A 24,123-nucleotide genomic window follows, 5' to 3' on the forward strand; every position below is an offset into this window, starting at 1 on the left:
CAGTAGCTGGGGTACAGCCTGTGTGAGCAGGAAGTACCCTTTGGACATTCACTTGGCTAGCCTGCCATCTCTCATGTTGCACACAAGGACATGTTCCACCTCTACGGTTACCCATGGGAGTGTACTTTGTGGTGCCAACTTACAGTGTGTGTGTAAAAACGTTTGATCTCAAGTCAGGAAAACCGGACTAGGAACCGCGCGCGGCGCAACAAACGCGTTAGGGTGAGGGGGGGGGGGGTACGCAGCCTCTCTCCACGCAGTCCGGTGACATGGGCTGGGAGAGGCGCAGGGGGACCACGTGTGACCTGAGGAGCCCCTGGAGGAGAAGGGAGGAGCCGGCGACACCATGTGAGCCGCGGGCCGGGGACAGCAGGGGCCCATCGTGAAGACAGATGGGGTGAGAGAGAGTCAGCTCCAGCTGTCAGCGCGGCTTCAGCCCTGCCCCCGCCCCTCCTCCGCCGCGCGTCTCTCCCCCCGGGCCTCGGGCAAACCATGGCGTCCAGCGAGGAGGACGGGGCCGGCAGCGGCTCGCTGGAGGAGAAGGAGAAGGGCAGGAAGAGGCGCTTGGGCGCGTTGGCCACAGCTTGGCTCATCGGCTACAACATCGCCATGACCGCCGGGTGCGTGCCGGGGAGCGCGGCGGGTGCAGTGTCATATAGCAGCAGGCACGGCTGGGCGAGGGGGAGCGGGCTGCGGACAGGTGGCGGCCTGGCGACCGGGGGCGAGGGGCGGCAAGACTTGGGGGGCGGGGTCAGGTCTAGCAGGGGCGGCAGAGGGGGCTGCCTGCGGGGCTAGCTCTCGCCCGCCTGGTATTTCCTAATACGGTGCAGCCGCGAGCGCGTCACCTCGCAGCCCGGAGGGGAGGTTAAGTATAGCCTGAGCCGGGAATGCTGGGCGGGGCTGCCGGGGCAGGGGGCTCCCCTTGGCGTAAGTCACCGCGGCCGCCCCTGCACGCTGAGCCGGCTCCGCGCAGAGACGGGAGGGACCTCGCGGAGAGGACTTGGTCCCGCCTCCTGCCTGGGGCTCCCTGCGCTGGAGCTGCTGGCTGCAGCCGGCTCCCCGCTCTGAGCAGGGCTTGCTGGGGTAGGCACACTGCAGCAGGCTGACTGCCAGCTGGGGCATTGTACAGCAAGGCTGCCTGGGGGGGAAAGTGAGGCAATTTGCCCCCATGAGAATATAGTATTCTATAGTATTGCAACTTTTTTTGTGGAAGCCCCCCCCCCCAATTACTTTGCCCCAGGCCCCCAGAATCCTCTGGGCAGCCCTGCTGCAGGATCCAAAGAGCCTTGGCAGACTTGGGGGGCTCAAACTGCTCCTGAAAGCTTCTGGAGGGGTTGCGAAGTGGCTGTAAGCGCATTGTTATAGCAGGATTCCTCGTTTTCCTCCCATGCCAAGGGAGGGGACAATGTGGCACTGCGTGCCTGAAGTTTCTAAAAGCGTTGGTTCAAATTCTTGCATTGGAGAGCGCTTAGGAGACAGGCAATGTATATTAATTTCTTCCATTTGCCATGTTAAGAGTAAAGTGCAGGAAATGATTACTGTTATTACACTGAAAAACCATCGTGGCTTCAGTCTAAGCAGCATCACTGATAAATATTTAACTGATATTGAAACAGTATTTTAAGACATTAGTTTCCATCTTCCAGCTCTGTCTTGGTCTCGCAACTTGCTGCTCTACAAATCACTGTCTCTCAGTATTGAAAACAGAGGTTACAAGCCAAATTTAACCCTGACATAAGCAGACAAAACTCAGTGGATTTGTACCCACTTGCCAAAGTTGAATTTGGCTCCATATGTCATTTCAGTTTTTGTCCTCAATTCAGCTACTGGTAGGGCCATTCCAATTTAAATGCACTCCTGGGCTTATTAACAGTTACATCCCGATGCATTCAAACTGATGCCCAGTGTTACAATGGATTCTTTTGAGAAAATGTGGTATTGGTATTTAATGGTTGTACTGAGTTTTAATGTTAAGGGAATTCTGGCTTATATTTCACTGGTTGATTGTATGTATTTTCATTCCTTTTAAAGATTTGTCATATTAATAGCGGTAGTTTTCATAACATACTTAAAGTAAACTGATTGACAATTTTCAACCTTTCAACAGAAAATTAAGACTTTCACAAATTTTAATACTTAAGAGTAATTCGACATTGAAACATTTTACATAGGGAATTGTTGAAGTCAGGCATAGGACTTTATGAAGTTATATTTGTGTCAGCTTTAATTAGTGTTTTTATTCGTCGTTCATAATCTTTGCTAGTTTGGAATTGCTATGTTTCCTCATTGTATTTCCTATTGTTGTTCATTTGTTCAGGAGCACTGGGCTCCTGCCATAGACTTTTAAGGTGGAAACATTCATTTTAGTTGTGATCCCTGCAAGTGCTGAAGCCTCACATCTCCTGTCAAAACCACTGGTAGTTGAGAGCCACCAGCACTTGTAAAAGTGGGTGCTTTGTTTCTTGTGTGGGATAGGAAAAAGAAGAAAGACAAACATTTCATCATCTTTTCAAACCAATATAGTACAGTGGATACTCTTAAGGGAACACTGAAGGGTAATACTAGTGCTGACAAGTTTATTCACTTGGCAAGACAGTACTTGTTAAACCTGCGTATTCCTAGAATTTTATTAACAATAACTGTGCTAACTCCTCTTTCTAATATGGGATTACATTTTGTCATTCATACTGGTAAATGCATAGGTGGAGATATTCAAAAGTGAAAATGGCAGGTAGGTGCCCAAGTTCAATTGAAAGTCAGTGGAGTTAGGCCCGTAACTGTCCTTTAGGCCTCCGAAAGCCTCCCTCAGGGGAATTTATCGTGTAGGGTAGTTTCTGTTTCATACTGAATGCTTGTCTGATGTTGAGTGAAAGTTTCCATTTTTCTGTATGCAATACAAAGGCCTATATGGGACCAAAAAAAAGAAAGTTGCATGCAGAAGACCAAATAAAATGGTCTGTGGAAGTGCTTGTTTAAAGAATAACCTGTCTCAGCAAGAGACCTACCAACTTTTTGTTTTGTTTTGTTAAGTCAGAGAAGACATTTCATGTCCCCGTTTTGTTGCAAAATGAGATTCAGGGAATGTTTTTGGTTGATATTTATTGCCTTTTTGGTCAGATATAATATGGCTTCTCAGGGTACCTCTTACGTAAAGATACTTCTGTCACCTGCCATATTGCCAACCATATAAAAATCCATTATAATTATCCTCTGACACATACTTTACTATAAAACACAAATCATTTAGAACCCAGGACAGCGTTATTGTGAAGGCAATATGTATTGATGAAGTTAAAATAATCCACTGATTTCAGCAGTGGCTGGAGACCACCTCTCATTTTATACTCTACAAACATTTACTCAGATTTTACACTAGCCATAAAAAACCTAAATAATATCTGTGGGTGTTGTTTAACTGGCACTTGTGTTTCATTTTTAGGACAGGAAGTGGAATTCACCCTGTGCCCAGCATTATGGAACCGTGGTAGTTACACAACACACTGGGGAATAGATGTAAAATAGGCATGATGAGAGAATCCACATTTGCAGTGTATGGTGGTACATGACTAGCATAGCTGAAGTCAATGTACTTAGATCTACTTACCGTGGTGTCTTCACTGCAGTAAATTGACAACTGGTACTCTCCCGTCGACTCCGCTTGTGCTTCTCATTCTGATGGAGTACCGGAGTCAATGGGAGAGTGCTCAGCGGTCGATTTATCGTGTCTGCACTAGACATGATAAATCGACCCCTGTTGGATCGATCGCTGCCCACCTATCCAGCGGGTAGTGTAGACAAGCCCCGACATATTGAAAGAGAGGCTTGGAGATGAGAGAAGCTGTTGTCACAGGGTGTACCTATCCAGTAGTGTCCCTTTCTGGTCAAGTGTGGAGCTGTAGGTGCTCCCAGACTCACTTTCCCCTAACATCATTTATAAGGTCACCGAGGCTTTACATGGCCTTCTGAAGGGTCTAGTTTATTAACCAAAGACCCAATAAAAATACCAGCAAGCCCTCACCCCAGCATCTTATCTGGGAAACAGAGTCAGTCTCAGTTTATCAATTCCCACCTGAGTCCACCACTCTCCTCTAACAGGGTTCTCTCAGTTCAGGGCCCTTTCCAGAGTCAAGCCTCTTGACAATCGCTGGGAAGAATTCTTTCCTAGAGCCAGAGGAGGGTGTGCAGAGATTTGTCAGTAGTAGCCCTTCTCTAGGGAAGCGCACAGTTCCTGACAGGCTGGCCCTTCTGCCACTCTTTGGAATTCCCTACCCCTCTGAGCACACCTTCCAGGTCCCTTGCTCTGGTGAATTCTTCTGCCCTCAAAAGCTTCCTGTCTCAAGGATCCACCTCAGCTGATCCCTGGTAACGCTTTATCAGGCTCATTAGCTAATTAGCTGCCAGCTGGCCACCTAGAGATTTAATTCCTTCCAGATATGTCTGACTTGGCTTTTCTTTACAGGAGCCTGTCACGAGTAGGCAGGTTCCTAAGGCTCCTAAAAGGGCTACTGAGTCCCCTGCTAAGTGGCCACACAACTTCATGAAAGCAATATTTAGGGAATGCAGCTCCTATTCCCGACAGGCTTCCCGCAGCCCCCATTGGCCAGGAGTGGCGAACCGCAGCCAATGGGAGCTGCGGGGGGCATGTCTGCAGACAGTTTTTTAATTATAGGTCATGCTGCTTCAGTGCTAAGGGGAACATGCTTTTAGACAGGAATCTTTCAGACATTACTTTAACACAAGTCAGTGTTCTCCAGCTAGAAATGAAAATCACTTATGTTTGAAGAATAGGGAATAATCCCAATGGTTTGGCCATTATGTCTCCTCGCTGGCATTGGCTACTGTTGGGAGACAGGACACTGAGCTAAATGGACCTTTGGTCTGATCCAGTATGGCTTATGATCTTTAACATACAAACTACAGCCAGGCACACACTGGCTGATTTTTGCCTGGATTATCCATGCACAATACATGTAGACAACTTTGATAACACTCAGAGAAAGAGCAACACTAAATAAAAGCAAACTATTTCTCGCTAGTATTGTTTTGTAGACACCTGTCCCCAGACTCCTTCTGTGCAACATAATTGATACTTCTCAACTGAGATACTGTATCCAGTACAACTGTTCATAAGCCCAGTGCTCAGGTTTCCACCTATGAGGTTTTCAGCATCTCTAAATCGAATCCAGTATGTCGAGATCAAGCTGAGTAAATGTAAACAAAACATCTCGCAGCCCACCAGCGAATTACCCTGGAGGGCCACATGCCAAAAGTTGTTGACCCCTGCCTTAGGTTTTTTTAAATTTATTTTAGCTCAGATTTGTTTTATCAGATTTGTTAAGCTTTAATTTGACTAACAATTATTATTGCCTTCTTTATTTAAACAGCAGAATGCATATTTAAAAAAAAACTCATCCATTCTTAATATCAGTACATGATTACCAAGATGTCAGTTCCAGAACTAACCACTTTGGCCAAAATTTTCAAAAGTGACTAGCGATTCTGGATGCCTGGTTTTTTAGTGCCCAACTTGAGACACTTTAAATTGGCCAGATTTTCAGAGGATGGATATACAACACTTTCTGAAAATTGGACCCCTTTATTGATGTCTTATGATGGACACCCACAAACTGAGGCACTCAGAATCACTAGTTGCTTTTGCCAGTCTTGGCTTTAAGTCCTTATGCACCAGTCCGTCAAAAAGCTTTGTGTGGGTAGAACCCCACTCTCAGGGGTCCCCTTACACAGAGCTCCTTGCAGGATTGAGACCAAGTTTGGAAATGTTGGCCATAGTGCTTTCTTTTCAATATGTTTTAAGAAAACAAAATACATATATTCAAATAATGTTTTTAAATTTCATGTAAATTTTTCAGTTTTCTAACACTATGGAATTATGATAAGCAATCGGGGATTTGAAATTATATTGGAAAAAGCCCCATAGTCTAGACTAGAACCATTACACTGAATTGTTCATAGGTTTTCCAGTTGAGGACAACTGCTGGTATATGTATAGTGGCTGGCACCTGAAGTTGGTGCCTTTTTTTTTTTAACATGCTAAGTCATGTTAAAAACAGCTAAAATACGTGAATGAATACTCTTCGAATAATAGAGATATGGTCCATATTATGGAAAAGAGAATACCTTAGCTATGTAACACAGAGAGCTCTTTGCAAAGAGAAGCAAGGCATTCTCTCTATACTTTTCTACAAAGTAGGGTACAGGAGCTAAATAGTTAATGGGTTTTGCTATATTTTAAATTATATTTTCAGTCTCTTTTTAAACAACACCAGTCAAAAATCAAAGTTCTTCTTCAAACATTTGAGATGAAAGTAATGTAATGAATAATTTAGATACCTTGGTGTTCTTAGAATTCTCATTTGAAAATTATCCATTCTCTTTCTTTTCTAGGTGGCTGGTATTGGCTATTGCCATGGTACGGTTTTACATGCAGAAAGGAACATACAAAGGTTTATACAAAACTATTCAAAAGACACTTAAATTTTTCCAGACATTTGCTGTGCTTGAGGTAAATTTTTAATGCTACACGTTGCTTGAGAAAATATTTACCCTCAGCAAAAAAAAAACAAAACTTCATTAAAATAGCGTTAAGGATGAAAGAATATCTCAGAATTTCCAATCTTTCTAACTTCATTTATTTTTAAGGTGGTTTTGGGGGGGAAGGGGAAGGTTGGTTGAAGGGAATGGATACATATTGTAACATTAACTCTAGGCTACTAAATTATTTGCTTAGTATTTTTTTACATTTCAAAAATGCTTAAGAATTGCTCAGTGACAGATCTTGGAAGCCACACAGGGCTCCATTCCTTATGGAGCCTATTTCGTTGCAGACACCCTGCCCTCCTCCACGGGTGATTGCTTCTCTCTCATTCCCCATACAGGACTCATTATCCTCCATACGGCTTTCTCTCTTTTGCTCTTTCCAGACTGGACCCACATGCCCCATATGGTTTTCTACCAATCTTTCATTGAACCATGACCTTCCCCAAAGGGGCTGTGCAAATTTTGCAAAGCACTCTGGAGGCTGAGTGCACTTGACACATGCATCAGACTGATACGGATGTATATATACATTCATCCAGCAGATGTATGTATATACTACATGTGCCTCTTTTAACATGTATGGTCATCTGTGTTTTGGTTTTTATATTATAATAATACCTTTACATTTCTAAATAATTCTATCTGAACCCATCAACACTAGTCATAGATTTAATTAGCAAAAGAATTAATAAACTGTCTTCTGAAATGAACAACAAAGAAAATTTTAAAATTCTTATGTATCTGAAACACCTTATGTATCTTGCTTTAAATTTTCCAGAAGAATTCTGATCTCGATAAGATGTTGCATGTGAAACTGAGGTTTGGTTTTGAAGCTGAAGAGCAAGGTGTGTGTATGTATATGAAAATCAGTCTTATGTAAAAGTTCCTTTGGTAAGCAAGTCAGTCTTGTTTCAGTGGTATTACATATCAAGGGCCTGATCCTGTGAGGAGTGAAGTACAAGAATTCAGGGTACTTGGCACCTCACAGAATTTGGCCCTAAGATCTTTATTTTTGCTGCCGTTAAAGTCCATGAAAGTGTAGTCTGAATAAGGAGTAAAGGACTAGGGGTAAGCTTAGATTTTTGTTAACAGCAGCAATGTCTTTGTTTATACTGCAAACAGTAAAATGATTTTAAATGAGTGACTTTTAATTTATACTTATTTTTATTGACAGGTAGTCCACTGTGCAGTTGGTGAGTCTTTTGCTTTTAATTTCTCACTTAACTGATTTCAAACGTGAATTATGGGACATAGATAATGTATTTCTCTTTTTAAGGAATAGTTCACACCTCTGTGCTTGTGACTGGGGTCCAAGTGAGTTCAAGAATCTTCATGGTGTGGTTTATAACACACAGTATAAAACAGGTGGGTTCATGAGCAAATTCTGTTTTACTCTTTTCAAGGAAGGGCTGATTATTAATACAAAGCTAATTTTAGCAGGAAGTGTTATTTAACTAGTAATAAGATCTGGCAAATGCTCCATAAAGGGGGCTCTCACAAACTTCAATCAGAGTTCTGCGGGTAGAGAACCTACAGGATTAAGCCTATAGTTCAGGGGTGGGCAAACCTTTTGGCCTTAGGCCCACATCTGGGTATGGAAATTGTATGGGGGGCCATGAATGCTCGCGAAACTGGGTGTTGGGGTAGGGGAGGGGGTGAGGGCTCTGGAGAGGGGCCAGAAATGAGGAGTTCAGGGTGTGGGAAGGGGCTCCAGACTGGGGTAGGGGTTGGTGTGCAGGGGTGTGTGTGTGAGGGCTCCGGATGGGGGTGCAGGCTTTGGGGTGGGGATGAGGGGTTGGGGGTGCAGGAGAGTGCTCTGGGCTAAGACCAAGGGGTTCAGAGGGCAGGAGGGGGATCAAGGCTGGGGCCGGGGGTCGAGGGTGCAGGATCCTGGCAGCGCTTATCTCAAGCAGCTCCCAGAAGCAGCGGCATGTCCCACCTCCATCTCCTACGTGGTTCCCGGCCAAGGGGAGCTGCAGGGGCAGCATGCAGAGTCCCCTGGCTGCCCCTACATGTAGGAACCGGAGGGGGGACATGTCATTGCTTCTGGGAGCCGCACGGAGCCATGGCATGCGCGAAGAGGGGCAAGCCCCCAATCCTGCTCCCCGGCTGGAGCACTGGAGCGGGGCCAGCCCTGAACCCCGCTCTCTGGCAGGAGCTTGACAGCAAGATTAAAACGTCTGAAGGGCTGGATTCGGCCACTCCTGCTATAGTTTACAGTTGCTTACGCACAGGATGCTGGTAAATGCCATTGGAGAGAGACAGCAGAGACATATTGGGTTGCTGCCAGGTTTGACCTGTTAAGCAAGATCAAAGGCTAGAGCTTCTGTTCATCAACAAATGTACCATACCGTCAACCATTCCACTTTGAAAAAGAACTTCAATTAGCATGTGTTGAATGTACATATGGAAATCATTCTTAAACTGAATGCATCTGGATAAACGCTGTTGTGACATTTTACACTGGTGTTTTCTTTGTAGTTTGTATTAAATCCTTTCTGCAATTTTTTTCAATTAATATTATTTTAAAATTATATGTTCACAGCATGCCACTGTAATAGACTGTCATTAAAAAGAAACCTCCCAGCATATGAAAATTACCCAACTTCCCCCTGAAAGTGTTATGTAGTTGGTTATAGGTTTTAATGTAGATTCTGTTGTTTTGTTAGCTCAAGGAAAAATGGTCCAAGGAATCTATGATTCTCGTAATGAATGGACTAGGACTTACAGTTTAGTTTGTCTGAATTTTATTTACTTTGCAGGGCTTGAAATTCGTATTCTCTAAAGATAAATATTGAGGAATGGATCCCAACTTTTGGGTCTGTGCTCCTATGTGTGTGTCTTGGGTCAGAACTTTTTTTAACTCAAGGTGCTGAGCCTTTAAACTTTCTCACCAGCAGGTGGCACAAGCCTAACTGCTGATGAGATATGAAAGCCAATCAGGAACTGCTTCCATTGTCAGTTCCCTTTTTATCTGTTCATAGAAGAGAGCTCTCTTATACACTTTGTTTCCTTTACCTCCCTTTTTTTATAATACCAAGTAGGTTTATCTTAAATTTTTTAAAAAGCTAAGTGCGTGCTGTTTTGCTTTTAGAAGAAAAGAAAAAATGTTTAAGTAGTAGGGTGAACAATTGGGACAGTCCCGATTTTGGTGTCTTTTTCTTATATAAGCTCCTATTACCCCCCACCCCCTGTCCCAATTTTTCACATTTGCTGTCTGGTCACCCTATCAAGAAGTGAACCATTTGCTGGTTACATTGAACGAGGAGATCGAGGCTAGGGCATATATCACTGATGCTCATCATTCTACTTTTATGTGGAAAGGACTAAACATTGTCCACCCAGCTCTTTGTTTCACTTGATTTCAGTACAGTAGGTCAAACTACATCAAAAAAATCCCCATATCTAAACGTCTGAATGAATGAATGTCTCATGGTTATTTCTTTGCATGCCTGAACATTCAGGGTCATGTGAGGGGATATGTAGTTAGAGGCCTGTTAGTGATGATAGCCAGCCTCAGATCTCACTACTTGTCCAGGAGATTTGCGAGGCAACCACATGGAATTCTCTACATCAGGAGTCAGCAACCTGCGGGATGCGTGCCAAGCATGGCACGCGAGCCGATTTTGAGCGGCATACAGCCGCCCGCCGCAGTCCTGGCCCCCAGCCCCACTCAGCCCTCCCGCCCACCGCTCTCCCATGCGGGGGCAGGAGACAGAAGCTTGGTTCTGTGGCAACCAAGCTTCCCTCTCCCCGCTTCTTCCCCCAGAGTGGTGCTTTCCTGCCCTGCCCCCTCTCCTTCCCTGCGCCAATCAGCTGATGACCCTAGCGAGGGGGAGGGGTGAAGAGCAGCAGCATGCAGGCAATTCCCTAGAGGGGACAGAGAGAGGTAGGGACGGAGCCTTGGGGAAGGGGGTGGAACAGGGCATATCTCTTCCAGCCCCCTGCCCTGAGCCGCTCAGGGCAGGGGGCTGGGAGCACTCCTACGAGCCGAGCACCCCAACCCTCTGCCCTGAATCTTGCCCACCCCAACACATACCCAGCCTTCTGCTCTGCGTTGCCACAGCCCCATCCTTCTGCCCTGAACCCCCCCACCACATACTCAGCCCTCTGCCATGCACCCACCCCCACCCCCAGCCCTCTGCCCTGACCCTTGACCCCCCCCCCACCCACCCTTCTGCCCTACACCCTCCTCACACCCCAGCCGTCATCCCTGAACCCCCCCCCCCCAGCCTTCTGCCCTGACCCGTGAAACCTCCCCATCCAGGTCTGGGGTCTTGGACGCAGGCTCTGCTCAGCCCACTGTTGGCCTCGGTGAACAGAACCCCAGGCTGGCAGCGAGCTGAGCAGGCTGGTGGCATAAGATCAGCATTTTAATTTAATTTTAAATGAAGCTTCTTAAACATTTTGAAAACCTTGTTTACTTTATATACAATAGTTTAGTTCTATATAATATAGACTTATAGAAAGAGACCTTATAAAAAGGTTAAAATGTATTACCGGCACGCAAAACCTTAAATTAGAGTGAATAAATGAAGACTCGGCACACTGCTTCTGAAAGGTTTGCTGACCCCTGCTCTACATGCTTATTCAAAGCACTAATGCTTGGATTTAGCATTCTGACCTGAATCCAGGTTTATCCTATCGGTGGTAGCCTCTTATCTACTTTAGGTGGAGAGTAGCCTAATTCTCTTCTCCCTTAGCTATATATTTGATTATCTTTGTACTTTGGTTTGCTTGTTTTTTTCCTTTTGTTATTGAGATTTATCCTAACCCTCTTAATTTTTTAATAAAAGTTAAATCTTGTTTCCAATTTACACATGTTGAGCCTAATTTTCAGAGGTGCTGAGCATCTGCACCTCCTAGTTGTGATGTTCAGCATCTTTGAAAAGCATTTAAGCATTGTCACTAGGTTGCATTTTGTTGAAAAACAGTGTTTCCCTTTTCTGTGTTTGGAACAAAAAATGTCTCTGATTTTATTTTACAGAAATCCCAGGAGGTTTTCAACCTTCAGGCATAGAAATTACCAAATTCTTCCCCTTTTAAAGAAAATAATTAAATCACTTTTGTGTGTAATTCTTCTTCTCAGAAGGTATTATTTGTAAAAGGCCCCCAACCATCATCTTTGCACAGTTGGGGATTCCCCCTTCCCCAAAGGATCTGATGTTTTGAAGCAGCAGGTAGATACCCACTGGTGAGGCACTTTAATGACTCAGAACTTGAATCTTTAAAACACTGCAAATGCGTATATTCACCCACAGCTCTTGATCCTCTCACTACTCCTCCTTCAGTGATCGACCCACTCCCAACTGCTAACTGTCCTGCAAACTCCTGAGCACTCCAACCTGATCTCCTGCTACCATCGCTTTGTTGCCCATGGAGCACACAGAACAAAATGAATTGTCTAGTGTATCAGGGAGACATTAGTAAGCAGGTGTGGGGGGAAGCAACAAGAGACATGGGCTAGGTGAATATAAGAAGACAGACAAGATAAAGAGTAGTGTGATGTGATTTTATCCAGTCTAAAATGCAAGAGAAACATTCAGGGCCGCCCAGAGGATTCAGGGGTCCTGGGGTCTTCGGTGGCGGGTCCCAGGGCAGAAGGACCCGCCGCCGCCGAATTGCTGCCGAAGACCTGCCCCGGGACCCACCGCCAAAGTTCCGGAAGGACCCCCCCCCCGCCACAGGTCTTTAGGGCACTTCGGTGGCGGGTCCTGGAGCGGAAGAACCCCCTGCTGCCGAACTGACAACGATGACCCAGAGTGGAAGAAGCTCCGGGGGCCCGGGCCCCGCGAGAGTTTTCCGGGGGCCCTGGAGTGAGTAAAGGACCCTGCTCCAGGGGCCTCGAAAAAACTCTCCTGGGGGCCCCTGCGAGGCCTGGGGCAAATGGCCCCTCTTGTCCCCCCCTCTGGGCGGCCCTGGAAACATTATACATAGTATTTTGAGAAAAAGAAAACGAGAGAATAAACACAAACAAATAGATAATAATCAGAAGAAAGAGAGCAAATTAAAAGGGCAGATTCAGGGTAAACAGAAGAAGGAATTAAATCAACTAAATAGTTTGTGTTTTGATGTATTTACAATGGTTACAATCACTTTGTACTGCACAGTTAGCAAAATTTCAGTATGTTGGTGAATATCTGTAATAGAAAAGTTAACATGATGGTGACTACAGCTGCAGATTATTGATACCCAAGTTTTCCTTCTTCTCAAATTCTTAGTTCTGTTCCAAATGTCTTAAGTGGAAGCCTATTGCCGCTTGCATAGAAAATAAGTTTAAGGATGAAGAAAATGTTGGTTCTTTATACTTTCACAGATCCAGAATGAGGAGAGCGTTATTCTTTTTCTGGTCGTTTGGACTGTGACAGAGATTACACGATATTCCTTCTACACATTCAACCTGCTCAACCATTTGCCATACTTCATTAAATGGGCCAGGTGGAGATGTCTTGCAGTTTAGTTTCTCATAGTTCTGTGCATGCTAATTTCATGCATGCTGAGCTAATACACAGGAGAACATGTGTGAGCTTTGGCTTTGTGTCAGAAGAATGCAGTTGGTTGCTTTGTTTATTTAGGAGTATTGCCATTTGGTCTAAAATGTAAAGGATTTTTATTTTAGCTCAAATAATTGGATGTGATTTGTTTTTTTAATTTCTGTGTTTGATAATTATTTTCATTTACTAGTCATCCCTTTGTTTTATGCTTGCAGGATTACCTTTTAACTTTTAGAAATTTACGTTGCATTTTGAATACAATTTAAAATGTACTAAATTATCTTTTTTTTTTTAAATGATCATACCATGTATCCTCTTACACTATGCAATAACAAAAAACAAAACCTTTTGTTGCCAGAAATATAGTTGTTTACAAACATAGGCCCAGATTCTACAAGGACTTACCCATAGACACTGTGAGTGCTGACTGTGATGGGACTACTCCAAGTGCATAAAGTTGAGCACATATATAAATCTTTGCAGGACTGGGGCCAGAGTGCCCACTCAGTCCTGTGAAGTTGCTGGGAGCTTTGGGCTCTGATCACCTTGCAGACTTTGTCCCTTATTCTGTATTCAGTTTATGATTTAATTGGAGGTTTTGCAAAACCTTTGTTAACGTTTTAACTAGCTTAGCACAAACAACAAGGGCATCTTTTTTTATAGAAGTAACCTTGAAGTAAACAATACTTGAGTATGTTACTGTATGTGAAATACATTACTGATTGTGTTTAGGTGTGTTTAGGTTGGGTATTTACCATGAAGATTAACTGGATCAATTGCATCCTCTGTAATTATTGAATGAAAAGTAAATATATATACAGAATAGACTTTGCTTTTTATGAAGCAGATGAGTCTTTTTTAAAATTCATTATAGATATTATTTGTCATATTTGTCCAAAAACATATTTTTATTTGTTCATTTATTTTGCTTTATTTTTGTTTTGTAGACAACATAGTTCTGATTCTTCTAATGCACTTCTTTGATATGGCTGATATTTATGTCCATTCTTATAACACATTGTCTTTCTGCTCATACAGTATGTGGTAGGTTTGGGCATGTTTAAGACTAAATGGCAAACTTAAAAAAATAAACAGTTAAAAGATCCCCTGTCTTAAATTGAATATATATTTAGGCTTTAAATTTAGAATCATATTTGAAAAATATCAAACTATCAGACACTCCCAATGTGTCCAAGTTAGAGAGTTTTTTCTATTCAAAATATAATAAGGCAGTAGGAAAAATAGTCATTCTGACAAAAGAGCCTTTTACGTGTGTGAAATATACAGGAAAACAAACATTTTAAAATTAGTTCTTCTGTCGCATATTTCACCAAGGATTGGCATCAGGAATCGGGGGAAATTGATAGCTGGCACAAATGGGCACAAATCCATTGGCTTATCTGAGTTGTGTCTTCTGTTCTCTACCTGCCTCCCCCACCTCTTCCTCTCCTTTGAGTGTTGTCCTTTTTTGAATATATAGATATATATCAATACACATGTGCAAACCACAGTAAACTTCTATTTAATGCTTTGGGATCACTAGCTTTTTATTTTGAATTATAAAAGCTTTGTCTTTCCCTATTAAATAGAATAAATACACCTACATTTTAATTCAGAATACCCCATTTTTGGTTTGTGTCTGTTCTGCATATGGCCAAGTTGTATTTGGAGTTATGCCATCAGTTTCTTGTTACATCTCACCTAGTCTGTTCTGTTTGATGTATGAGCCCTCTAAGCCCATCCATTTCTAGAGAGTTTCATAATCAGTTGCTGCCATTTTAAAACTCATCTGGTTTGGTCATAGAATGCATATTGTAAATTTATTTCAGACCCTATGAGACAGCTGTCATTGCTTTCTCCAGCTTGAACGCAAGAGGACAGTTCTTTATGAATGATTACATTTGTATGTCTTACCTTGCATCAGAATTTTTCAAAACATTGCTGATTTCAGTTCTTACTTTTCCACCATGTATGTAGCATATGGTATTCAAAGTAATTGGCTTCTTTCAGTGTCTTTGCTTTATCATTTATTTGAAAGTTGGTCTGTTTGTTCTAAAATGGGTTCATTGAGATATCTGGTCTCACGCACAGATGCTTTTGCATCAGTAATTCCCATTCATGTAAATGGCAGATGTAGTACATCGTTAGATTCCCAATATGACAATGGGAGGAACAGGCTTTCTAGGTATCTTAAGATTCCATTAACTTCAATAGAATTACAATGGGGAAGGGATGCACTTGGACCAGTGGCATGGGCTGTGATGAAGATATCTATTCCTACTTACTGTTGGTCCAGGCCTGCTCCCAGGCCAATCAGTGACACCAAGATCAGGCTCTATAAGTCAACCAAAACAAGATTATTGGATGATACAACAGTTTTCCAACCTTTGACTCTTTATCTTTAACATTGGAAAAACATTAAAACATTTTGATATTACTGCAAACTAAATGTAAGGGCTTAAGTCCAGATCCTCATCTAGTATAAATCAACATAACTCTATTAAAGTCAGTGAAGCTGTGCTCATTTATACCAGCTGAGGGTCTGGCCCTTGGTTTTCTCTTGCAGGAAACTACTATAGTTCATTGCTGTGCCACTAATTGTCAAAAGAAGAAATGTTACAACGCAAATTTCTTTAAAAAAAATTAATTCTTAGATTTTTCTTCAGATACAACTTTTTTATCATCTTGTATCCTGTTGGAGTTGCTGGTGAACTTCTAACTATTCATGCTGCATTACCTTATGTGAAGAAGACAGGCATCTTTTCACTGAGACTTCCCAACAAGTATAATGTCTCTTTTGACTACTACTACTTCCTTATTATTGTCATGGCCTCATATATACCATGTAAGTATTATTATACTTTAATAATACCAAGAACACAATAATACATTATGCAGCCTTTCTCAAACTGTGGGTCAGGACCCCATTTTAATGGAGTCGCCGGGGCTGGTGGTTAGACCTGCTAGGGCCAAAGCCCAAGCCCTGTCGCCTGAGGTCAAAGCCCAAAAGTTTCAGCTCTGAGGAGGGGCTCGGGCTTTGGCTTCAGCCCTGGGAGGCAGGACTCAGGTTATAGGCCTCCCGCCTGGGGCTGAAGCCCTTGGGCTTGGGCTTTGACACCCCCCACCACTCCCCTGCTCGGGGTGGCAGGGCTCCAGTGGGCTAAGGCTTCAATCCCCCTTCCTGGGGTCTTGTAGTATTTTTTGTTGTCAGTAGGGAGTCTCAGTCCATTAATGGCTATTAGCCAGGATGGGTAAGGAATGGTGTTCCTAGCCTCTGTTTGTCAGAGGGTGGAGCTGGATGGCAGGAGAAAGATCACCTGATCATTACCTATTAGGTTCACTCCCTCTGGGGCACCTGGCTTTGGCCACTGTTAGCAGACAGGATACTGGGCTGGATAGACCTTTGATCCGACCAAGTATAGCCATTCTTATGTTCTTATGCAGTGCAATGAAGTCTAAGAATTATAGGCACAGCTCGCAGAGACGCCTGTAGTTAACTTTGCCTAATACTTTACTTTATAGCACCTAGTTAGTTAAAATTTTGCCACACTTTAACTGCTTAGGCAGAAATTTTTCATGCTTGGTGTCTGACTCAGGTTGAATATATTTGGAAGGCTTCAGTGAAAATAGTTTAGCCATTTCCGAGAACAAGATTAGGGAGAAATAAGATTTGTTGCTTATGTTAAAAGAATCCTACTACCATTTTGTTGAGAAGCTCTAGTCCCTCCACTGTTTGAAGAAAGGACTTGAAATTTGAACCATGGTTGGTGTCAAGGATGTGCATTTTGCAATCCCCATGAAAATCCCATCTAAAATTTGGCCTCTGAAAATAAAATTTGGCCTCTGAAAATCATGGTTTGCACATACTCAGTAAAGGTTTGTTAGAGGCTAGCAGCAAAATTCTCTAAAAATTCCATCTGCACTGAGCATGTTGCACTTCACTCCTACAGAACTTTGTTCCAACAACACAGAGCATGTTCAGACCAGGGAAAGCAGGACGTCTCGTGCAATCGCTCACTCCTGGGAGCCACTACTGAATTAGACACATGAACTGATGGCAGAGAGACTGTCTGTCCTGTATTCTCAGAACCGAGAAGCTGTCTCAATCAAATGCAGAGAGATGAGGAGCAGCATGAGCATGGGGCAGACTCCGGAGGGATAGAGGCATGCTCGGATCTACAGGCTGGGGGGGATAGAAACAGGTGAGATAGGGACAGGCTAGGAGCGAGGGGAGTTGAATAGTGAAGAAACAAAGGCAGGCTGGGAATGGAGGCTTGGATAGGAGCAGAATAAGATAGATGCAGGGAGGACAGAGGCAGATGGGGATAGGTTGGGGAGGGTTATGCAAGGGGATAGGGCAGAAAGAGGATGTTGGAGATGACGGGCAGAAGGATCTGTGACCACTAGAACACACTGCCTTACAGAATTTGAACTGGGTCCTGAGCTTCCTGGGTCTCACTGTTTCTCTACTGTTCTGCAAATATATTGGAAACCCACTGGCAAACTGAGAATTTTAGACCAGTAAGCCCTACAACTGTACTTGGCAAATTGGTTGAAATGATAATAACAAAACACCTGGAATATTGTGATTGATAGGCTCTAACCAGAATGCATTCTGTAAAATAAAATCAAGTCTTACTAATCTCTTAGAATTCTTTGAATGTGTCAGTAAACTAGTGGATAAAGGAGCAGTGGTTGACCTAACTTATTTCGAGTTCCAAAAGGCCTTTGACAAGGTTCCACACAAGAGGCTATTAAGGAAGCTACGAAATCACAGGGTGAGAGGCAAACTCATGTGAAGAGAGATTTAAAAAACTTGGATTGTTTACCTTAGTAAGGAGAGAGATAAGAGGGGACATGATAAAAATATCTAAAATAACAAATGATATAGAGAAGGGAGATTGGGATTTGTCTTCTCCCTGTCCCACAACAGAAAATCAAGGGAACATTCAGGGAAATCAAAAGGTGGGGAATTCAAAACTGATGATATTCTTTCACACAATGTGTAATTAAACTGTTGAACTCTTTGCCCCAACAACTCTTAGTTGTTGATGCCAACAATTTAGCAAGATTCAAAAAGGGTTTACATATTCATGTGGATTAAGAGACTATCCAGAGTTATAATTAATTATAACAAAAATTGTGGACTTTTATAAATTTTATAATTAATTATAACAACAATAAATCTTATGTTTCAAGGGTTAAATCAGTGTTTAACTATTAAAGGTCAGGATGAGATCTAATGTGAATGACAGTTTATCCCACCTTTACATAGTGTATGATTTTTACACCTGTCTTGGAAGCATCTGGTACTGGTCACAAGATACTGGGACAAGATAGACAGTGGGTCTGATTCACATTGGTAATTGCTACATTCCTATGTGTCTCACCCCTTTTTAGTGTTTGGCACACAGTGGATAACAGCTTGCTACTGCTGGTTGTTGCAGCATTAGCTTAAGTGGCTGAGGTCTGTGCTATGAACCTTAAGGTTTGAAGCCTGCTGATGACCCATGAAGGGATCAGTATGGTTCCACATGAAGGAATTTTTGGTTTTTCAGTTTACTTTGTTTAAAATTAGGAAATTATACACAAAGAAACTAGATCTAGGTATACTTCATCCTGCCTCAGTATGGGGGCTAGACTAGATGACTTCTTGACAGGAGCAGCGCCAGGGTTTCTGGCGCCTTAGGCAGAATTCGGGGGTAGCATTTTGTGAGCTCCTCATGGGGCACGCAGGAGCGTCCAGTTCCACTCTCATCGCGCCGCTGAAATGCCATCGGCGACAGTGGCAGTCATTGAGCTGCTCAATTGCCTGCCGCTGTTTTCTGCTGCACGTCGGCAGAAGGTCCTTCTTCGGTGGCACGACGGGAGTGGAACTGGAAGCTCTCGTGCACCCCGTAGGGAGCGCACAAAATGCTGCCCCCTGAATCCTGGCGCCCTAGACTGCCGCCTAGGATCGCCTAATGGAAGCGTCGGCCCTGCCTCTTGATCTCCCTTTAGCTCTACAGCTCTATGATTAAAATAACGTTAAGATTGCAAAATCAGGCACCCTGGTGCATATGTATTATGATACGGGGTAAAAATTTCAAAAATCCCTGAGTGACTTAGGTTCCTAAATCTCATTGAAAGTCAGGGGGACTTAGACCCCTAAGTACCTATGTCCCTTTTGAAAGTGGGACTTAGGGTCCTAAATCATGTAGATGATTTTGAAAATTGTACCCATAGTTTTTAATTATATATGACTTTTTCCCCACAGAAACCCCATTTTATTCAATGCATAGGATGGATTGTGCTCTGGGCATGAATCAGGGGTATGTGGTGAAGGAGACTGTTGTCTCTATGACCCTGCCTCATTTGTTGCAGAAGTTGGAAGGTGTGCAGTGAAGGAGGCAGGGGATTGCAGGAAGAGAAAGGATAGTCTTGTGCTTAAAGAAGTTGAATGCTGCCCTAGATAGTTGGATTCTATCCCTGCCTATGCCACGAAGTTCTTATGTGATGCTGGGCAAGTCAGTTAAATGGAACTAGTTATGTGTTCCTCATTTTCTGGATGCCCTACCTGAGTCACCTATGGTCTGATATGCATAGATGTTGAGCACATACAGCTGTAACTGAAGTCAATTAAAGCTGTGCATCTATATAATAAGATTTTGACACTGTCACTCTGTGTGTCACTTTGAATCCTAGAATGTGTGTTGAGTCAGTGGAATGATGGAAACGGCTACAAGCCTAGCTGTTAGTTCTTTTTGTTCTGAATATCTCCAGGTTCAGTCATCACTGGGATTCATTGTACCATCCAATTTTTATGTTCTCAGACATTTTCAGCATTTTTACATACACAACTTTACAAATTCCACCCATGTTATAGTCACTAGCTGAACTTGTAAAGTGCTCTAAAAAGAATGTTCAGGCTCTAGGCATCTCAAATTGAGCACCCAAAATTAATAGACAGTTTTGGCCTTAACCTCTCTGTGGTGAGTCTCTTTGCTCCCATCTGTGAAGTAGGGGTAATAATACCACATGCCTGACAGGGGTGTTGTAAAGATAACTTCACAGATATTAATGAATTTATCAGATACAACATTGATGAGCACTGCAGAAAGACCTATAGGAGATGGAGGGTAGTGAAGTGGGTAGGATATTACAACAATTTCTGTAGGACAAGAGGGAGATAAGTTTGCATCCTCCTCCCAGTCCTGACCCATTCAAACCTTCCTCAGCACAGATCGTGGACCACAGGGCCATGGAGGTTGCTGAGAAATCATTGACCGTACTTCCACAGCCAAAGAGTTGGAAGTAGGTCCATGCACAGATCCCTACATGGATTTCGGTGGTGTGAACTGTCCCATCAGTGTTTAAGTCATAGTTTGCCATAATAAGCAACTCAGTGTTACTTGCTCCATAGCTATAATTTTTCCTCAGCTGAATAGTCTATAGTTAGAAATGTATTTTCCCTTTTTTCTTCTAATTTGTTTGTTTATTCTTTGATCCAGTGTTTCCACAGCTCTACTTCCATATGCTGTGGCAGAGAAGAAAGGTGCTTCATGGAGAAGTGATTGTAGAAAAGGATGATTAACCCAACTCTTGTCACCACAGTGCTGTTTACAGAATAATAAGAAATGGAAACAGAACATTTCATGTGATCCTTTTGAGTCCAAGTTTTAAATCATGGAACAAGAATAAATGGCTGTGCATGAAATAACATGGATTGTGTTGTTTTGTAAATTCAGTATGTCTTCAAACTTTGCTTTACTTTTGATTCTTTTATTTCATTGGTTGGTTGCTTCCTCAAACTATTTTCTTTCCTTTTTTTTTTAAATATAAGTTGACAAATAGAGGCAAGAGATAGAAAGCAATTTGGCAAGCTATTCTATTACAGAACTTCTTGTGGTCATTACGGAAAAAAAAACAGTTGATGAACATTATTGGAAGTATTCTGAAAAATAGATAATTCAAAATTAGGTAATTTATTTTTTTCATAGGACAGGTGGCTTAAATTGTGTCCTTTGTTGTTATTTTGAAAACACTAATCTTTGTCAATATTCAAAACTGAGAGTTGAGTGTCTCTTGAACCTCATGAGAACATGCCATTAAAAGTAGTCAGTCCAGACTAAAGCAAGGATTATAATTACTTAGGGTCTGACTCTGCTGCCCTTACATTAAGTAGTATCTTCCTTCACAATTGTCCTTTTGAAACTTCTAGAATCAAGTTCAGCATCAGTAAGCGTAGTAGAATTGGACCCTTCATTAGGCCTGAGACTTGGCATGGGAAAAGTGGTCCATGCTAGCAGATTCAGGTGCAGGATCAAGGCCTGGGAGTGCTGCAACCTTTTACTTGCAGGATCATATCTTAGCATAATAGAATAAGCTTTTAAAAGAGCTGAACTCTAGATTCTCTGTGCAGATTTAGAGTAGTGTACTTCAGTTTGCCACTACTTGATGCCCAGCTATAGCTGATGATGTGGCCCAGGTTTATTTTGTCCTGGTGAATTGATTACCAGTTTATTCTGTATTCTAAAGTTAGGGAACATGAGGGGTGGTGGTGAGAAGTAAATATGGAAGTACATGTGGAAACTGCAGCTACAGCAAATTATTTTATTTCTTACAATTAATCAAATGGGATAAAAATGGAAGGTTTAAAAATACTTGAAAATTCTGTCTTGACATGTAAATTGTATTTTGAATCAGCTCGTTATGCACTTTTAATTGCGCCTTCCGTTAATTGTTCCATCCTCTTTATAAAGTAATCAAGGAACAGTTTTGGATCTGGTCCTATTTAACATCTTTAATAATCTAGAAGAGGAACATGTTAATGAAAATCACAGATAATGCTAAACTGAAGATGTTATAAACACCAGCATGGAGAGAGGAGTTATATAATGGGTCTTACAGAGGTTAGAAATCTGGGCAGGAATTTAAAGCCATAAAGTTGGAAGAGACCTGAAATGAGAGTGGACCACAGATTAAATGTCATTTGCAATATGATGTGGCAGTGAAAAAGATCAGTGCAATTTTGGGTTGCATATGCTGAAGTGTCATGACGTGGAGCAGGGAGATGTGATTGTCCCTCTTCAGGGACTTTGCTGAGTCCACATCTGAAATACCTCAAAAGCAGTAAGCTTTAGGCAAACTGTAGAAAGTTCAGAAAACAGCAACAAAAATAATGAATGGACATGAGTAAGAGGTAGGAAAGATTGACTTAAAAGCATTAAATATGTACAGCTTGGTTATGGGAAAATATTTGAGAAGAAAAAGGAATTATTAACATGGTACTAGGAGTTGAAACTAGGAGTCGGGGAAATTAAGAAATGGAAAATATAAAATGAATACTAGGGAAAAGATCCTGACCATGAGATTTATTAAGTTACTGAATAATATCCCAAGGCCCGTGCTGGCAGGTCCTTGGGAAATGTAAAGCCCAACTTGTTGGAATACTAGAAAACATATTGTAGGAAACAATCTTGCTTTGACAGCGGATGGGCCTAGATAATCTAAAAGGTGGTTTCCATTTCTAAGTTCTATGACTATATACTGTAACTATTAAAAAGAGTTGGAAATGTGTTTCCTGGTGTGACTAACAAGTCTTTTTTATATCCTTAAGTTGCAATTCTATGTCTTAGCCTTCCCATATTTACACATCTCAACATTAAATGTAAACTAACTTCCTTTTCAATTATTGGTGTATAGAGGGCTTGAGATGGAATAATAGTTTTTCTGACAATTTGAAAACTGAATATTCTTGGTTTGTTTTAAAACAGTGTATTGATCCAAGGTGCTATGTTAACTTATTAAAATACATTTTTATGCAGCTGAAATGATTTAATGTATTAAAATATATATCACATTTACAGTCTTGAATCACAAAATATTTATACATACTACCTGTTTAGACTGAAAGTTTTATTTGTTAAATGTATTTTACATAAAAAGTGCTTCAAATACTAATTGTTCTGATAAATTTAACTCAGCTTGCACTCTGTTCCATATAAAACACCCAGGCAGCTTCTGAGCACATATTTCTCAATGAGCAGGCAGAAGGATCTCATGGAATTTGAATTAATTAATAAGATCAGGTTGTGTTCAATGGTAAAATTTAGTATCCTTTTAATGGTGTTTGAGCTTACTTAAGACTATGACTATTGATCTATTTGAAATTAATTGAATATTCCAAGGGCCTGATCCTGCAACTCTTACTCAAATGAGTTTGTCCTTTGATTACAAGTTGAAGGGCTGATCTCCAGTACAGTATTATTCATCCAGGGGAGGAGCAGGGTTATATGTGTGTGAGTTGAACATATTGTCATACAAGATGCAAATTGATATTCTTTTATACATGCAAAATGACTTAATACAACACCATTCATTACCATTCAAATTTTTGGCTTGCACAAAGCAGCAATGTACTAGTCATGTATTACTTATTTAGGAACACGAAAAAAGGTAAAGGTTATTTACAATTGCAGTTGAATCTTGTTAAACTGCACATCAATAAACTGCAGCCTCAAGCTGAAAATAACTCTTTGGGTCTGTGTTACTGAAGGTCAGACCAGTGAGATTTTGGTGTGGACTAAGGCAAATGAGGACAAGCTTCCTGTGAAAATTGCATTGAACTTTTTTTCTCCCTTTTTTAAAAATCTTTCACTGAATTTTTGACTCAGGTCTAATTAATATATTTTAAATTGATGTCTTCTGTTAGCAAGTAAGAACTGTGAGTGAAATCCTTGCCCCACTGAAGTCAAAGATTGAAAGCCCCATTGACTTCAGTCAGGCTAGTATTTCAGTTTGTGTGTTTTACTTAAACATTAGCATAGCATAATATTTATAACATAATGAAATAGTGAACTAACTTATTCCATGCTATATACAATTGGCATTAAAAACAAGCATGAATTTTTTATGGTGCATTCTGTTTCCAACTTGAATTTGGCACATTTGTCCATCTTTGTAATCTTCACTGCAGTAGTCAAAAATGTTTTAACTTACTGAGAACCTTTTTATTGTGATAGGTTAGGAATATATCCCAGCTTTGACATTTTCATATTGTATCTAATAAACTGTTCATGTGAATGTCAGA

General features: G+C 41.8%; 1 protein-coding gene across 2 annotated transcripts; it reads left to right on the top strand.

Annotated features, from left to right (window-relative positions):
• Positions 1 to 334: 334 nt before the first annotated feature.
• Positions 335 to 24,123, top strand: HACD1 (3-hydroxyacyl-CoA dehydratase 1). 2 transcript variants are annotated; one of them, XM_030550440.1, is made up of 7 exons: positions 335 to 620; positions 6,406 to 6,523; positions 7,733 to 7,751; positions 7,841 to 7,923; positions 12,875 to 12,996; positions 15,719 to 15,897; positions 20,543 to 24,123. In XM_030550440.1, exons 1-7 carry the CDS (start codon positions 493 to 495, stop codon positions 20,623 to 20,625), a joined length of 732 nt encoding a protein of 243 aa, XP_030406300.1. In that variant the 5' UTR covers positions 335 to 492; the 3' UTR covers positions 20,626 to 24,123. The 2 variants fall into 2 exon arrangements, with proteins under 2 accessions (XP_030406300.1, XP_030406299.1); XM_030550439.1 differs by having other exon boundaries at positions 337 to 620; positions 7,835 to 7,923.

This window comes from Gopherus evgoodei, chromosome 2 (assembly GCF_007399415.2).
Source record: "Gopherus evgoodei ecotype Sinaloan lineage chromosome 2, rGopEvg1_v1.p, whole genome shotgun sequence".
Taxonomy (NCBI): Eukaryota; Metazoa; Chordata; order Testudines; family Testudinidae; genus Gopherus; species Gopherus evgoodei.